The sequence below is a fragment of the Pelodiscus sinensis genome, chromosome 1 (assembly GCF_049634645.1).
Source record: "Pelodiscus sinensis isolate JC-2024 chromosome 1, ASM4963464v1, whole genome shotgun sequence".
Classification (NCBI taxonomy): Eukaryota; Metazoa; Chordata; order Testudines; family Trionychidae; genus Pelodiscus; species Pelodiscus sinensis.
In genome coordinates, this window is record NC_134711.1 from 330,926,740 (window position 1) to 330,940,184 (window position 13,445).

Sequence of the window (13,445 nt, forward strand, 5' to 3'; positions counted from 1 at the left end):
ACAAGGGGAGATGAAACTCTGGTGAGACTGGGGAAAGGAGGTGGCAGAGGGGAGAAGAGAGGGTGGGAGAGGGGAGGGGGAAACCTGGGAGGAGGGAGCTAGGAGGGGGAATCAAGGGGAAGAAGGGGAGGAGAAGCTCAGGGCTCAGGGTTGGGGGGGTCTCACCAGACCAACTCGATTGTCATGCAAAGCAGCTCCTGGGTTCGCATGTGGCCTTTGGTGGCCAGGCTGGCAGCTCTCCTGCCCTAGACGGCCACGTTCCTCCAACTAGTGCAGAGATCATGGACGTTGGGGGCATCCCCCCCAAACCTGAATAAGGTCCATGATTTCCCCCCTGGACCAAGAAGGCGCCCGCTTTCTCCGGGCCCTGGCAGGCTCCTGGCAGCTGGCAGACTGTCTACAGATCTGGTCACCCCATCGAAACCAAAATAGATTAGGTTTGGAAAAAGTACAGAAAGGGCCACCGGAATGATTGGGGTAAGGAACAGCTTGCATATGAGGCGAGATTAACAAGGCTGGGGATTCAGCTTGGAAGAGTGGGTATGTTAGATGTCTAGCAAATCATGAATGGCATGGAAAAACAGAAATCCCTTCCCTCACACGACACATGACGATCACCCGATGAAATTGACAGGCAGCAGATTTAAGACAAACAAAGCACGTGCTTTCTTCCGTCATCCACGGGGATGGTGGACAGCCCCAGACTATAACAGGGATCCATTATGAGCATAATAAGTTGAAGGAGGATCGGTCTGTCTGACTGGGCTACTAGCCAGAAAGGGCCGGGACGGTGTCCCTAGCCTGTTTGCCAGAAGCTGTGAATGGGGCACAGAAGATGGATCATTGGTGGTTGCAACCAACAGTGATCCATCTTCTGTTTATGCTTTCTGAAGTGCCTGGCATTGGCCACTGTCGGCAGATGGGACACTGGGCTGGGCGGACCTTTGGTCTGACTTAGTCTGCCCATTCTTATATTCTTGTAAAGATCCCAAATGGATCTGCCCCTCCGGTGCCTGCGTCCAGCCCTGAGACCCTGCGAATCAGCATCTACCTGGGGAGCCGTTTGCCTGGAGCGCAGGGACTGGACGGAGCGAACCAGGGATTGCTCTGGAACTGTCCTGTGGACAAGGGCTGGGGGTGCAGGGCCCACCTCCAGCATCTCTCTTTCTGCTGAGTCCCCGTTGCCAATGGGGGAGCCATGCCGCCTCCCCACCCCACCACCAGCACAGGGAGGGGCGGGTGTGAGTACACCCCAGCATCCGCTGCCCAGGGCACAGGGAGGGAGGAGGGCACCAACTCGGACCCTTCCAGCCTGGAGCATGGAATGAGGATTCTACGTCCTGCTTTTCTGCTCATGGCGGCTGCTCTTTCCATCTGGCTGCAGATGAAGTCCGTGGGCTTTAGGCTTGTCATGACCATGAGGGCTAGCCAGCAGCCTGGGAACTAAGGGGTTAACCTTACCTACGCCAGGTAGATTCAGCCAATAGGAATGCAGGTAGGAATTTCAAACTAGGACAAAGGAATGTTTGGGTTTCTCCCTCCTTTGTCCTGGGCTGTTTCTCTCCAGCTACTGAGAGAAGATAGGTAGATAAGGCTTTGGGGTAGTTTTGCTGGCCTCCACTTCTGCATTTATTGTGCCAGAGTGCGGAAGGAGCCATGACATGGTGGCAGAAGTGGGATTATTTTGAGACCCCAGGCTTTTGAAAAGGACACAGCTTTTTCTTTTGGGTTGCAAGCTTTGCAAGGTTTTTTTTCTTTCTTTTGTTTTCCGTGCTGCCTTGGGGAGGAGCAGACGGAAGGTTACCCTTAAGCCAGACACAGACCATCTTACCAAAACAGTTGGTTTTGTTCTAGCTTTTGGGGTAACTGGCTAGCTAGGGTAGTTAAGGCACGATGTCCAGCTCTAGGACAGATTCATACCCCAAGGAGGGGGTAGGAGTAAGATATAGCTGCCCTCCTCTCCCCTCACCAATGCCTTCTTTGTGGGAAGCTGCCTGTAAGGCAGCTCGCAGACCTCTAACTCAGAAAGAAGTGGAGTTTCTCCTACGGATGGAGGAGAAATGCGCCCAACGAGAGGCTGAGGAGAAGCGCGCTGAACAAGAACATCTGGCGAGGCTAGCTAAAATAGAAGCCAAGGAGAAGCGCGCCGAAAAAGAACATCTGGAGAAGCTAGCAGCAATACAGGCCAAGATAGAGGAAATAAAGGCCGAGACCAGGTGAACAGAAGTGGAAACACAGGAGAGGATTGCTAACGCGAAGGCCCCATCAACGGACCATCCTGCTCCTATGAATGTTCCAGTCTCTGTTCAACATCCCAAGGAACTCCAGTCCCAGAGAGTGGAAGAACAATAGAGACTGTATCCTCCCAGGAGCTCAGAGTATAACTGTGTGGGGATGGGGTGTGATTATGACAGGGCTAATATGTATAATCAGGCTAATACTCTAACCCAGTGGTCCCCAACCATTTGGGGTTGCCGGGCGCCAGGGAGCGTGGCCGTTCGCCTGCCGGGCGCCTGGGGGGGGGGCCCCCTGAGTGGGGCCCCCCCCATAGCCGCATTCCCGGGGCCGGCGCTCTCTCCCCCACCCTTTCCCCAAGCGCCTCGCGCCCGGGTCCGGTGCTGGCGCTCTCTCCCCCTCTCCCCCATGCGCCACGGGGGGTCAATCCGCGGCGCCACGTGCCCGGGGCCAGGCCAGCCCTGAGCACTTGGCGGGTGCAGACAAATGCCCCCGCGGGCACCGTGTTGGGGACCACGGCTCTAACCCAACCCCAGAACATACATAAGTGTAAATCTTCAGTGTTGCCTGTAGATAACAGGGAGGTTTGTGAAGGGGGTGAGTGTGATTCTGGGAAGTTATCTGTGACTAGCCAGTCCTATGGGGAGCCAGGTAAAAGTTTCTCTAAGGCTACGTCTACACTGGCATGATTTTGTGCAAAAACTCTTCCAGAAGAGGGCGTCTACACTGGCATTATTTTGTGCAAGAACTCTTCCAGAAGAGAGCGTCTACGCTGGCATGTGCTTTTGCGCAAGAGCATCCGTGCCAGTGTAGACACTCTCTTGTACAAGAAAGCTCCGATGGCCATTTTAACCACAGGGCTTTCTTGAGCAAGAAATTCATGTTGCCTGTCTGCACTGGCCTCTTGCGCAAGAACAGTTCCTCCAGAGGGCTTATTCCTGAGCGGGAGCATCATAGTTCTTGTGCAAGAAGCCCTGATTTCACACATTCGAACGTCAGTGTTCTTGCGCATTAACTCCCCGCCAGTGTAGACAGGCAGCCAGTTTTTGCGCAAAAGCAGCCACGTTTGCGCAAGATCGCACCAATGTAGACACAGCCTTGCAATGTTTGCCTGAGGGAGAGAGCTGTGTCTCTAAGAGTAAGGTCTCTGCACGTCTCCTTGGAGCCTCAGAGGTGAGGCTGGAATCAGAAACGGGCCAGGAAGGGCCCAGTAATCATGGAAGTGTTTCTCTGGGGCTGTCTGGAGTGGCTGGCCAGAATGGGGTTTTAGTGGAGGAAAAAGATCAAGTTCTGGAGGGTGAGGAGTTGGTGGCTGGTGACGTTTGTCAAATTGAACCTGCACAAGCTGAAAGTGATTTACTTGAGGGAGCAGAGTGTGAGCAACCTCTGTGCGTGGAGCCTGGCAGTTTGGCTGCTGGGAGGGGCAGTATGCCTGAGGGGGAAGGGTTTCTGGGTTTCTTCCCACTTCTTTGTCTGCAGGAGGTGCCTGTCAGCCTGGAATGGCTGATCACAGGGCTGCGGGTCCAGATTTAGTTCAGCTGTGGACCCACAGCTGAAGCCCAGAAAGGGGAGGAGCCTAGGTTTGTATCAGCTGGGGACAGTGGTGCTGTAACTGGGGTGGGCCCAGCCAGTATCATGTCAGGAACTCAGGGATCACACCAGTCTAGTGCTTGTGTGTTGCCTGTTGCTGGTGTGTTGCTGGAAGGGAGAGTGACTCTGTGTGATCAGGGTACGATCCTGGCCAGGACACCTGGGCTACGTCTAGACAGGCATGATTTTCCAGAAATGCTTTGAACGGAAAAGTTTTCCATTAAAAGCATTTTCAGAAAAGCGCATCTAGATTGGCAGGACGCTTTTCCGCAAAAGCATTTTTTGCGGAAAAGCATCCGTGGTCAATCTAGACGCGCTTTTCCGCAAAAAAGCCCCGACCACCATTTTCGCCATCGGGGCTTTTTTGCGGAAAAGAAATCTGTGCTGTCTACACTGGCCCTTTTGCATAAAAGTCTTTCGGAAAAAGACTTTTGCCCAAATGGGAGCAGCATAGTATTTCCGCAAAAGCACTGACAATCTTACAGGAGATCATCAGTGCTTTTGCGGAAGTTCAAGCAGCCAGTGTAGAGAGCTGGCAAGTTTTTCCAGAAAAGCAGCTGATTTTGCGGAAAAACTTGCCAGTCTAGACACAGCCCAGGGGAAATGATGGCTCAGCAGGTTGTTGTGTTCGAAGGGGGTAAAAGTGACTTGGGGTTAGAAAGATCCAATGTGGACAAGGGTGAGGAAGTTGCAGAGGGATTGGAGATGGTTTCACATAGAGTGGAGACAGCCAGGGAGGTGAAACAGCCCTCTGGTGACCAAGTGGCTGTGTTTGACCAGCTTGCTGGGGAGTGTGTGTGGCTGAAACATGAATGGTTCCAGTCTGGTTCTGTGAGTGGACAAGGAATCTGGAAGTCTACCTGGCTAGTTCACCTAGACCCTGTATCTGAGAGGCAGTGGCCCACCTGGAAAACTAGATGGAAAGCAGCAGGGTGCCAGCACCAGATTAATGTTTGGACTGCTTGCTTCATGATTAGCTATGGGGAGCAAGGAAATTCTATAGCTATTGTGGGCAGGGGAGACACACCCAGCCGGCCCTTTGTCTTTGGGAGAGGAAGGTCTGAATTTGAACACATAGGGCAAGGGGGAGGGGCAAGACATGTATTTGCCCAGGAAGGCTGCAGCTTTTTAAATCTGGAAGCCCAAAATGGTCAGAGTTTGGGTTCATTCCCATTGCTGATGTCAACTGTTGTAACCACTAAACTGCTGTTGCAAAGAACTGTAAAAATGTCCAATGTGCATGATTTTGTGCAAGGGCCCTAGAAACAGTTAAGAAATGTACCCAAGGACACACTATGTTCAAAAGCCTTGTGACACTGGCATTTCACTGTTAATACTTGTAATGAGTGTTGGAGCAACTCAGCTGAGATGGTGCGTTCCAAAATTGGTGCGCTGTGTGGAAAGGGAAACTGAGGCTGACGCTAAAGACTGTGAAGCGAGAAGTTTGTACTAGCCATCCTGTATCAAGCACTCACTCGGTGACTGATGTATGACAAGTGTTCTCATTAACAATCTTACTCTTAATTTTTTCTTTCTTTTATTTGTGACTCTTTACAGTTTAGATTCGAAAGGATTGGCGCAGCGTGATCTTGTGGGTAAGATCTAAAGTGAAAAGTGGGCTGGAACTGTGGCTGAGTCCTTTGGCCCAGGAGGATCTGTTTGGAGCTGGTGAGTGTGGGTTTTATAACCTCTCACCTGTGCGTGAGGCCTAAGTCTGAGTGTGGCACAGGAAAGCTGGGTTGCCTGAGGGGTTTTGCTGGGGAGGCTTCCTGCTGGCCAGGTTGGCAGCTGACGTGCTCAGTGTAACTGGCGGCGTGCCTTAGAAAAGGACCCCAGTTGAGGGCGATATGTAGCCCTGGTTTTAAGCAATTCTCCCTGAGCTGGCGCCATGATGCACAGAGCCTGGTCAGTTGAGCTTTAGATCAGGGCCCCAGCTGTTCTAAATTTGATTTGAGGCTGAGAGTTTGGTTGGTAAAAGGGGCAGTTGAAATGAGACAACAACACGGGGCCTTGGCAAAAGTAACACTGCAAGAAATATACTTAGGACTCTCTCTGTAGATCTGTCGTGGTACTACACAGATGTGGAAGCATTTTGTTTACTTTTCATGTATTTCAATGGTCTAGTAAGGCGTGCATGTACTTATTTACTGTTTTATCTCAGACCTCCAAGAAGAAATCACAGCCAGTGCGGCCGGAAGCTGTCCAGCACCATCTGCGATTTGGGGGGGCATGTCATGATCATGAGGGTTAGCCAGCAGCCTGGGAATTAAGGGGTTAACCTTATCTAGGTCAGGTACATTCAGCCAATAGAAACGTAGGTAGGAATTTCAAACTAGGACAAAGCCATGTTTGGTTTCTCCCTCCTTTGTCTCTGGGGCAGTGTCTCTCCAGCTACTCGGGGACACCGACAGGTTTTATTGCTTTATGGTTTGGGATCTGATGTCTGTGCACTTTTTAAAAATGTTTTTGCTTTCCTTTCTAACTAAGTTCTAGGTCCATGATGGAGTTTCCCCCTGAGTATTACTTTTGACTTTTCCATCTAGTCATAATGCTTGTAACATGAACATTGTGGTGATAATAAAAGTTCTTTCTCCTTTTTTTTTTTTTTTTTGGTAACCTGGTATTGATTAATTGTTGTGTCCTGGTTTGTACTTTAGGGGTGAGATATCCCAAATAGTCTCTCCCCGGTTTCTTTATTATTACTTGGAACTAGCTCAGATCACACCTAGTAACCTAGGAAATCACACCCCACCCCTGAGTACCTGGCACTTCTGCACTTGTGGGGTCAGAGTGGGGAAGGAGCCATGACAAGGCCTTACACTATGGCTCCAGAAAAGGGCCGTATCCTCACACTTACAATATCTTCATTGATGATTTAGAAAATGGCATGGATAGGTCATTTATAAAGTTTGTGGAAAGTACCAAGCTGACAGGGGTTGGCAGTGCTTGGGAGGACAGGGTCATAATTGAAAATGACCTGGACAAACTGGAGAAATGCTCTGAGGTAAACAGGATGAAATTCAATAATTCAGGGACTCAGCTCAGTCGCACAGATACAACATGGAAATGGCTGCCCAGGGAGGAGAACAGCAGAAAGGGATCTGGGGTCACAGTTTACAAAAGCAGGGGGCAGGGGACTGGGCTTGGTGACCTCTCGAGGTCCCTTCCACTTCTCGTCTTCTGTGATTCTATGAAAAGAGAAATTGAGTCAACTGTGTGACACTGTTGCAAGACAAGCAGACATCCTTCTGGCGTGTCTGAGCACGAGTGTTGTGAGACATGAGAAGTGATTCTTCCCCTCTGGTTAGGTCTCACCTAGAGGACTGTGTTCAGTTCTGGGTAGCACGTCCCAGGAGAGATGCGGAGAAACTGGAAAAAGTGCAGAGAAGTGCAACACAAACAGGACCTATCTGGGAAGATTGAAAAAAAAAAGGGTTTTGTTTAGATTAATAAAGGGAAGACGGAGAGGGGACGTGATGACACATATCTGGTACTTGAAATGTTCCTAGAAAAAGAGGGAGAAAAAATCTCTCTCTCAGCCTCTGGTGACTGACCAAGCAGCAAGGGAGGTTTAGGAAACACTTCCCACATCTCAGGGGGGTTAACACCTAGAGGAAATTGCCCAGAGAGGTTGCAAAATCCCTGTCATTGGATATTCTGCAGAGCAGGTTAGACAAACACCTGTCAGGGATGGTCTCAGGAGCAGCTAGTCCTGCTCTGAATGCAAAGAACTGGGGGTCTGTCTACACTAGCCCCCTAGTTCGAACTAGGGTGGTAATGTAGGCAACCGGAGTTGCAAATGAAGCCCGGAATTTGAATTTCCTGGGCTTCATTTGCATATTGCCGGGCGCCGCCATTTTTAAATGTCCGCTAGTGCGGACTCCGTGCCCCACGGCTACACGCGGGACGGACTAGGTAGTTGGGATTAGGCTTCCTATTCCGAGCTACCGTTACTCCTCGTTCCACGACAGGTTCATATTGACAACAGTCCCATAGTTCCAATGAAAACCCGGTGTTCGTTGTCATGTCCAAGGGCATTTTCTGCTGCCTCCCTTAGCCCTTCAGGGACATTCGTCTGTAGCTTCGATAAAACAAGTGGATCGCGCGTTTCAGGATCTCCTTTGATTGTGGATTTGCCCTCTGTGTCTGTTGTGTTAGTGTGTGCACCGCATGGATTGTGGGTTTGCCCCCTGTGTCTGTTGTGTTAGTGTGTGCACCGCATGGATTGTGGGTTTGCCCCCTGTGTCTGTTGTGTTAGTGTGTGCACCGCATGGATTGTGGATTTGCCCCCCGTGTCTGTTGTGTTAGTGTGTGCACCGCATGGATTGTGGGTTTGCCCCCCGTGTCTGTTGTGTTAGTGTGTGCGCCTCATGGTTTGGGGGGAGGGAGGCTTTTTGGTTGCAGTTAAATATTTTTGTGCAACTCCATGTGTTAATGCAGCAATGCCGCTTAATTTGAGTTGTTCACTTTGAAATTCTTTTTTCCGCTCTTCCCCTGGGACTGAGTCACTGATCCTGCCTCCTGCCGTGATCCGGGGACAGTTCTATCTTCCTTCCCATTCTCCTTCTGCCCCCTTACCTGTCCTGCTCTGACAGGCAGCCAGCTAGGGCCCTGTTTAGATTTAGCCGGAAACCGACTTTTTCCTGGGCTGGCGGTTGCGCTGCACGGACCCTGTTTCACATTTTAATTTTGCAGGGTCCAGTTTCTCCATTGCTCTCCCCATTCCCCAGGCTCAGGGTGGCTCCCTGCAGCCGGCTCTTGCCCACAAACGTTTCTAACAGGGGACGGAGACATCTGGTTTTGTCGGTTCAGGGAGCTGTCCCCAAGGTGTTATGCTGTCCCCGTGCTTCCTGTCTGTGCAAGGGGAGCAGGATCATTGCAGGGCCCCGTCCCTACTTCAGCTGTTTTAAATTCTTTCTGTGTTCCTGTTCCTTGCCTGCTATTTCTCTGCCCCGTTGTGTTAACCATGTCACAGGCAGGGTTGTAGTTTGCAACACCCGATATTACAGAGCTACAGTCTCTGCCCCAGGCTTACAAATTCCACCACATGTTTCCTCTCCGTTGTGTTCCACTCCGAGGGCATTTTCTGCTGCCTTCCTTAACCCTTCAGGGACATTCGTCTGTAGCTTCGATAAAACAAGTGGATCGCGTGTTTCAGGATCGCCTTTGATGTCACCCCGTAAATGATGGGGTCTAGCATGGGGGGAAGGAGCAACTGGCTGTGGGCCAGCAGGTTGAGAATATAACCCGGGATGATGTGCACATATTGGTGTGCGTAGTAGGAGAAAAATGCGGTTGTGTAGAAGATCAGGATGACACTGATGTGGGAGTTGCAGGTGCGCAGAGCCTTGAGCCGGGCGCCCCTGGACGGGAGCCGGAAGACGGCCCTGAGGATCAGCAGGTAAGATGCAGCAATGAGCGCGGTGTCCAACCCATCGGCTAAAATAGCCACAGCGACGCCGTACCAGAAATGGTCTGCGATGTCGTCGCAGGCCAGCTGAGCGACGGCCCATTCCTGGCAATAGGTTTGAGGCAGGAGGTTGGTTCTGCAGAACTTCAGCCGTGTCACGAGAAGGATGTAAGCAAAAGAGATGCCGACACTCCTTGTGAGAACCGCCAGCCCGATCTTCCCGATCACTGGCTTGGAGAGCAGGGTGGTGTATCTCAGGGGGTTGCAGATGGCAACGTACCGATCAAACGCCATGGCCAGCAGGATGCCCGACTCAGAGGTAAAACTGACATAGATGAAGAACATCTGGGTGAGGCAGGCAGCAAAAGAAATTTCCCCTTTTCTGAACCAGAACAAGTCCAGCATCTTGGGCACTGTGGTGGTCGACAACAGCAGATCAGCAGCAGCCAGCATGGAGAGGAAAAGGTACATGGGCTCATGGAGGCTTCGTTCTGTCGCTATGATGAACAGGAGGAGAGTGTTCCCCACAAGAGCAGTAAGGTACATCAGACAGAAGGTGAAGAAGAGCCAGACATAAGATTCCTCTGTACCAGGGATGCCGGTCAGGATGAAGATTTCCGGTGCAAAAAAGGTGTGATTGTCGGCTGGCATCATGGACCGTCCCTTGGATCTTCTGTTCCTCTTCCAGCTGCTAACACAGAAGAGAAAATCAGTGAGACCTGGAGGGGCAGCCGGGACTGGACTGTGTTTGGGGACAGAATGAGAGACCCCAGCAAACCTCCCTGGTGTGAGCAGCCTGTCGGGTGGGACCATGCACCAGACTCACTCTCCTGCTACAGAACATCCCACCCCACCGAGGGGAGATGGGGAGGGGGGCTCTGGCCCTGGGGTAAGCAGGGGGCTCTCCTGGTGTTGGTGTCACAGCAGAATCTCCAGCTGCTCCTTGCACCAAAGCAGCCGCACGCCACCTGCCCACAGGCAGCCACTCTGACCTGCGGCACTGGGTGCAAGAGCCTGGACAGGCTGCCTAGGTGGAAGGATGCCCTGAAGGGAAGGTGGTGGGATGGGTACTGGCATTTCCTGGGGATACAGCGCTCGCCTGGGGAGGGCAGGCTGGTGGGCCCAAGCCAACCCCCCCGGAGCAGCGGGAGAGCCGACACACAGCCTGCCCCTGCTGGGCTGCTGCCACCTCTGTGCTCCGGGCGCCCCTGTCCTTGCCATGGTTTGGCTGGCATCCGCGTGGGGGGGTGGTGCACCCTGCCTGGGGAGTGGGGGGGGGCATCTGCTGGCCACGGCCTGGCCCCTGCAGCAGGAAGAGCAGCTGCCCTGCACACCAGCCTTGCACCCCCACCAGCAGCCACGGGGCTCCCCACGCAGCTGGGGAACTAAGTTCCAGCAGCAGCAGGTCCCCCCAGTGCTGAGGGGAGAGCAGATCATAAGGGGCAATCTCCCCATTTGGAAGAAACAAGCAGGCCCCCAGCAGGAGGGTGAGACGTGGGAGTGTCTCTTGAAAAGCCAGGCAGCGGGTCACCCCATGCACGGAGCTGTGAGCACACGGTGGGGAGCTGGGACCCTGCAACCCGACTTCTTACCCTGCCTCTGAGAGGGGAACGGGGAGTGTTACCTGCTCTGACAAAACCTCAATGTGTGCCCCCCTGTCTGTTGTGTTAGTGTGTGCGCTGCGTGTATTGTGGATTTCCCCCGTGTCTGTTGTGTTAGTGTGTGCGCTGTGTGGATTGTGGATTTCCCCCGTGTCTGTTGTGTTAGTGTGTGCGCTGTGTGGATTGTGGATTTGTTCTCCTGTGTCTGTTGTGTTAGTGTGTGCGCTGCGTGGATTGTGGATTTCCCCCATGTCTGTTGTGTTAGTGTGTGCGCTGTGTGGATTGTGGATTTCCCCCGTGTCTGTTGTGTTAGTGTGTGCGCTGCGTGGATTGTGGATTTCCCCCGTGTCTGTTGTGTTAGTGTGTGCGCTGTGTGGATTGTGGATTTGCCCCCCGTGTCTGTTGTGTTAGTGTGTGCGCTGTGTGGATTGTGGATTTCCCCCGTGTCTGTTGTGTTAGTGTTTGCGCTGTGTGGATTGTGGATTTGCCCCCCGTGTCTGTTGTGTTAGTGTGTGCGCTGTGTGGATTGTGGATTTCCCCCGTGTCTGTTGTGTTAGTGTGTGCGCTGTGTGGATTGTGGATTTCCCCCGTGTCTGTTGTGTTAGTGTTTGCGCTGTGTGGATTGTGGATTTGGCCCCCGTGTCTGTTGTGTTAGTGTGTGCGCCGCGTGGATTGTGGATTTCCCCCGTGTCTGTTGTGTTAGTGTGTGCGCTGCGTGGATTGTGGATTTCCCCCGTGTCTGTTGTGTTAGTGTGTGCGCTGCGTGTATTGTGGATTTCCCCCGTGTCTGTTGTGTTAGTGTGTGCGCTGTGTGGATTGTGGATTTCCCCCCTGTCTGTTGTGTTAGTGTGTGCGCCGCGTGGATTGTGGATTTCCCCCGTGTCTGTTGTGTTAGTGTGTGCGCTGTGTGGATTGTGGATTTCCCCCGTGTCTGTTGTTAGTGTGTGCGCTGCGTGGATTGTGGATTTGGCCCCCGTGTCTGTTGTGTTAGTGTGTGCGCTGTGTGGATTGTGGATTTCCCCCGTGTCTGTTGTGTTAGTGTGTGCGCCGCGTGGATTGTGGATTTCCCCCGTGTCTGTTGTGTTAGTGTGTGCGCTGCGTGGATTGTGGATTTCCCCCGTGTCTGTTGTGTTAGTGTGTGCGCTGCGTGTATTGTGGATTTCCCCCGTGTCTGTTGTGTTAGTGTGTGCGCTGTGTGGATTGTGGATTTCCCCCCTGTCTGTTGTGTTAGTGTGTGCGCCGCGTGGATTGTGGATTTCCCCCGTGTCTGTTGTGTTAGTGTGTGCGCTGTGTGGATTGTGGATTTCCCCCGTGTCTGTTGTTAGTGTGTGCGCTGCGTGGATTGTGGATTTGGCCCCCGTGTCTGTTGTGTTAGTGTGTGCGCTGTGTGGATTGTGGATTTCCCCCGTGTCTGTTGTTAGTGTGTGCGCTGCGTGGATTGTGGATTTGCCCCCGTGTCTGTTGTGTTAGTGTGTGCACCGCATGGATTGTGGATTTGTTCCCCTGTGTCTGTTGTGTTAGTGTGTGCGCTGCGTGGATTGTGGATTTGACCCCCTGTGTCTGTTGTGTTAGTGTGTGCGCTGCCTGGATTGTGGAGTTGACCCCCTGTGTCTGTTGTGTTAGTGTGTGTGCTGCGTGGATTGTGGAGTTGACCCCCTGTGTCTGTTGTGTTAGTGTGTGTGCTGCCTGGATTGTGGATTTGTTCTCCTGTGTCTGTTGTGTTAGTGTGTGTGCTGCCTGGATTGTGGATTTGTTCTCCTGTGTCTGTTGTGTTAGTGTGTGTGCTGCCTGGATTGTGGATTTGTTCTCCTGTGTCTGTTGTGTTAGTGTGTGCGCTGCCTGGATTGTGGATTTGTTCTCCTGTGTCTGTTGTGTTAGTGTGTGCGCTGCCTGGATTGTGGATTTGTTCTCCTGTGTCTGTTGTGTTAGTGTGTGTGCTGCCTGGATTGTGGATTTGACCCCCTGTGTCTGTTGTGTTAGTGTGTGCGCTGCGTGGATTGGGGAGAGGGAGGCTTTTTGGTTGCAGTTAAATATTTTTGTGCAACTCCATGTGTTAATGCAGCAATGCCGCTTAATTTGAGTTGTTCACTTTGAAATTCTTTTTTCCGCTCTTCCCCTGGGACTGAGTCACTGATCCTGCCTCCTGCCGTGATCCGGGGACAGTTCTATCTTCCTTCCCATTCTCCTTCTGCCCCCTTACCTGTCCTGCTCTGACAGGCAGCCAGCTAGGGCCCTGTTTAGATTTAACCGGAAACCGACTTTTTCCCTGGGCTGGCGGTTGCGCTGCACGGACCCTGTTTCACATTTTAATTTTGCAGGGTCCAGTTTCTCCATTGCTCTCCCCATTCCCCAGGCTCAGGGTGGCTCCCTGCAGCCGGCTCTTGCCCACAAACGTTTCTAACAGGGGACGGAGACATCTGGTTTTGTCGGTTCAGGGAGCTGTCCCCAAGGTGTTATGCTGTCCCCGTGCTTCCTGTCTGTGCAAGGGGAGCAGGATCATTGCAGGGCCCCGTCCCTACTTCAGCTGTTTTAAATTCTTTCTGTGTTCCTGTTCCTTGCCTGCTATTTCTCTGCCCCGTTGTGTTAACCATGTCACAGGCAGGGTTGTA

General features: G+C 52.3%; 1 protein-coding gene across 1 annotated transcript; it reads right to left on the reverse strand.

Moving 5' to 3' along the window:
* Positions 1 to 8,923: 8,923 nt before the first annotated feature.
* LOC102445833 (olfactory receptor 52B2-like) lies at positions 8,924 to 9,889 on the reverse strand. The gene has a single exon (XM_006129885.3). The coding sequence runs from the start codon at positions 9,887 to 9,889 to the stop codon at positions 8,924 to 8,926; it is 966 nt and encodes a 321-aa protein (XP_006129947.3).
* Positions 9,890 to 13,445: the final 3,556 nt, after the last annotated feature.

Coding starts and splice junctions, on each gene's coding strand:
- LOC102445833 (XM_006129885.3), bottom strand. CDS start 9,889: ATGATGCCAGCCGACAATCACACCTTTTTTGCACCGGAAATCTTCATC.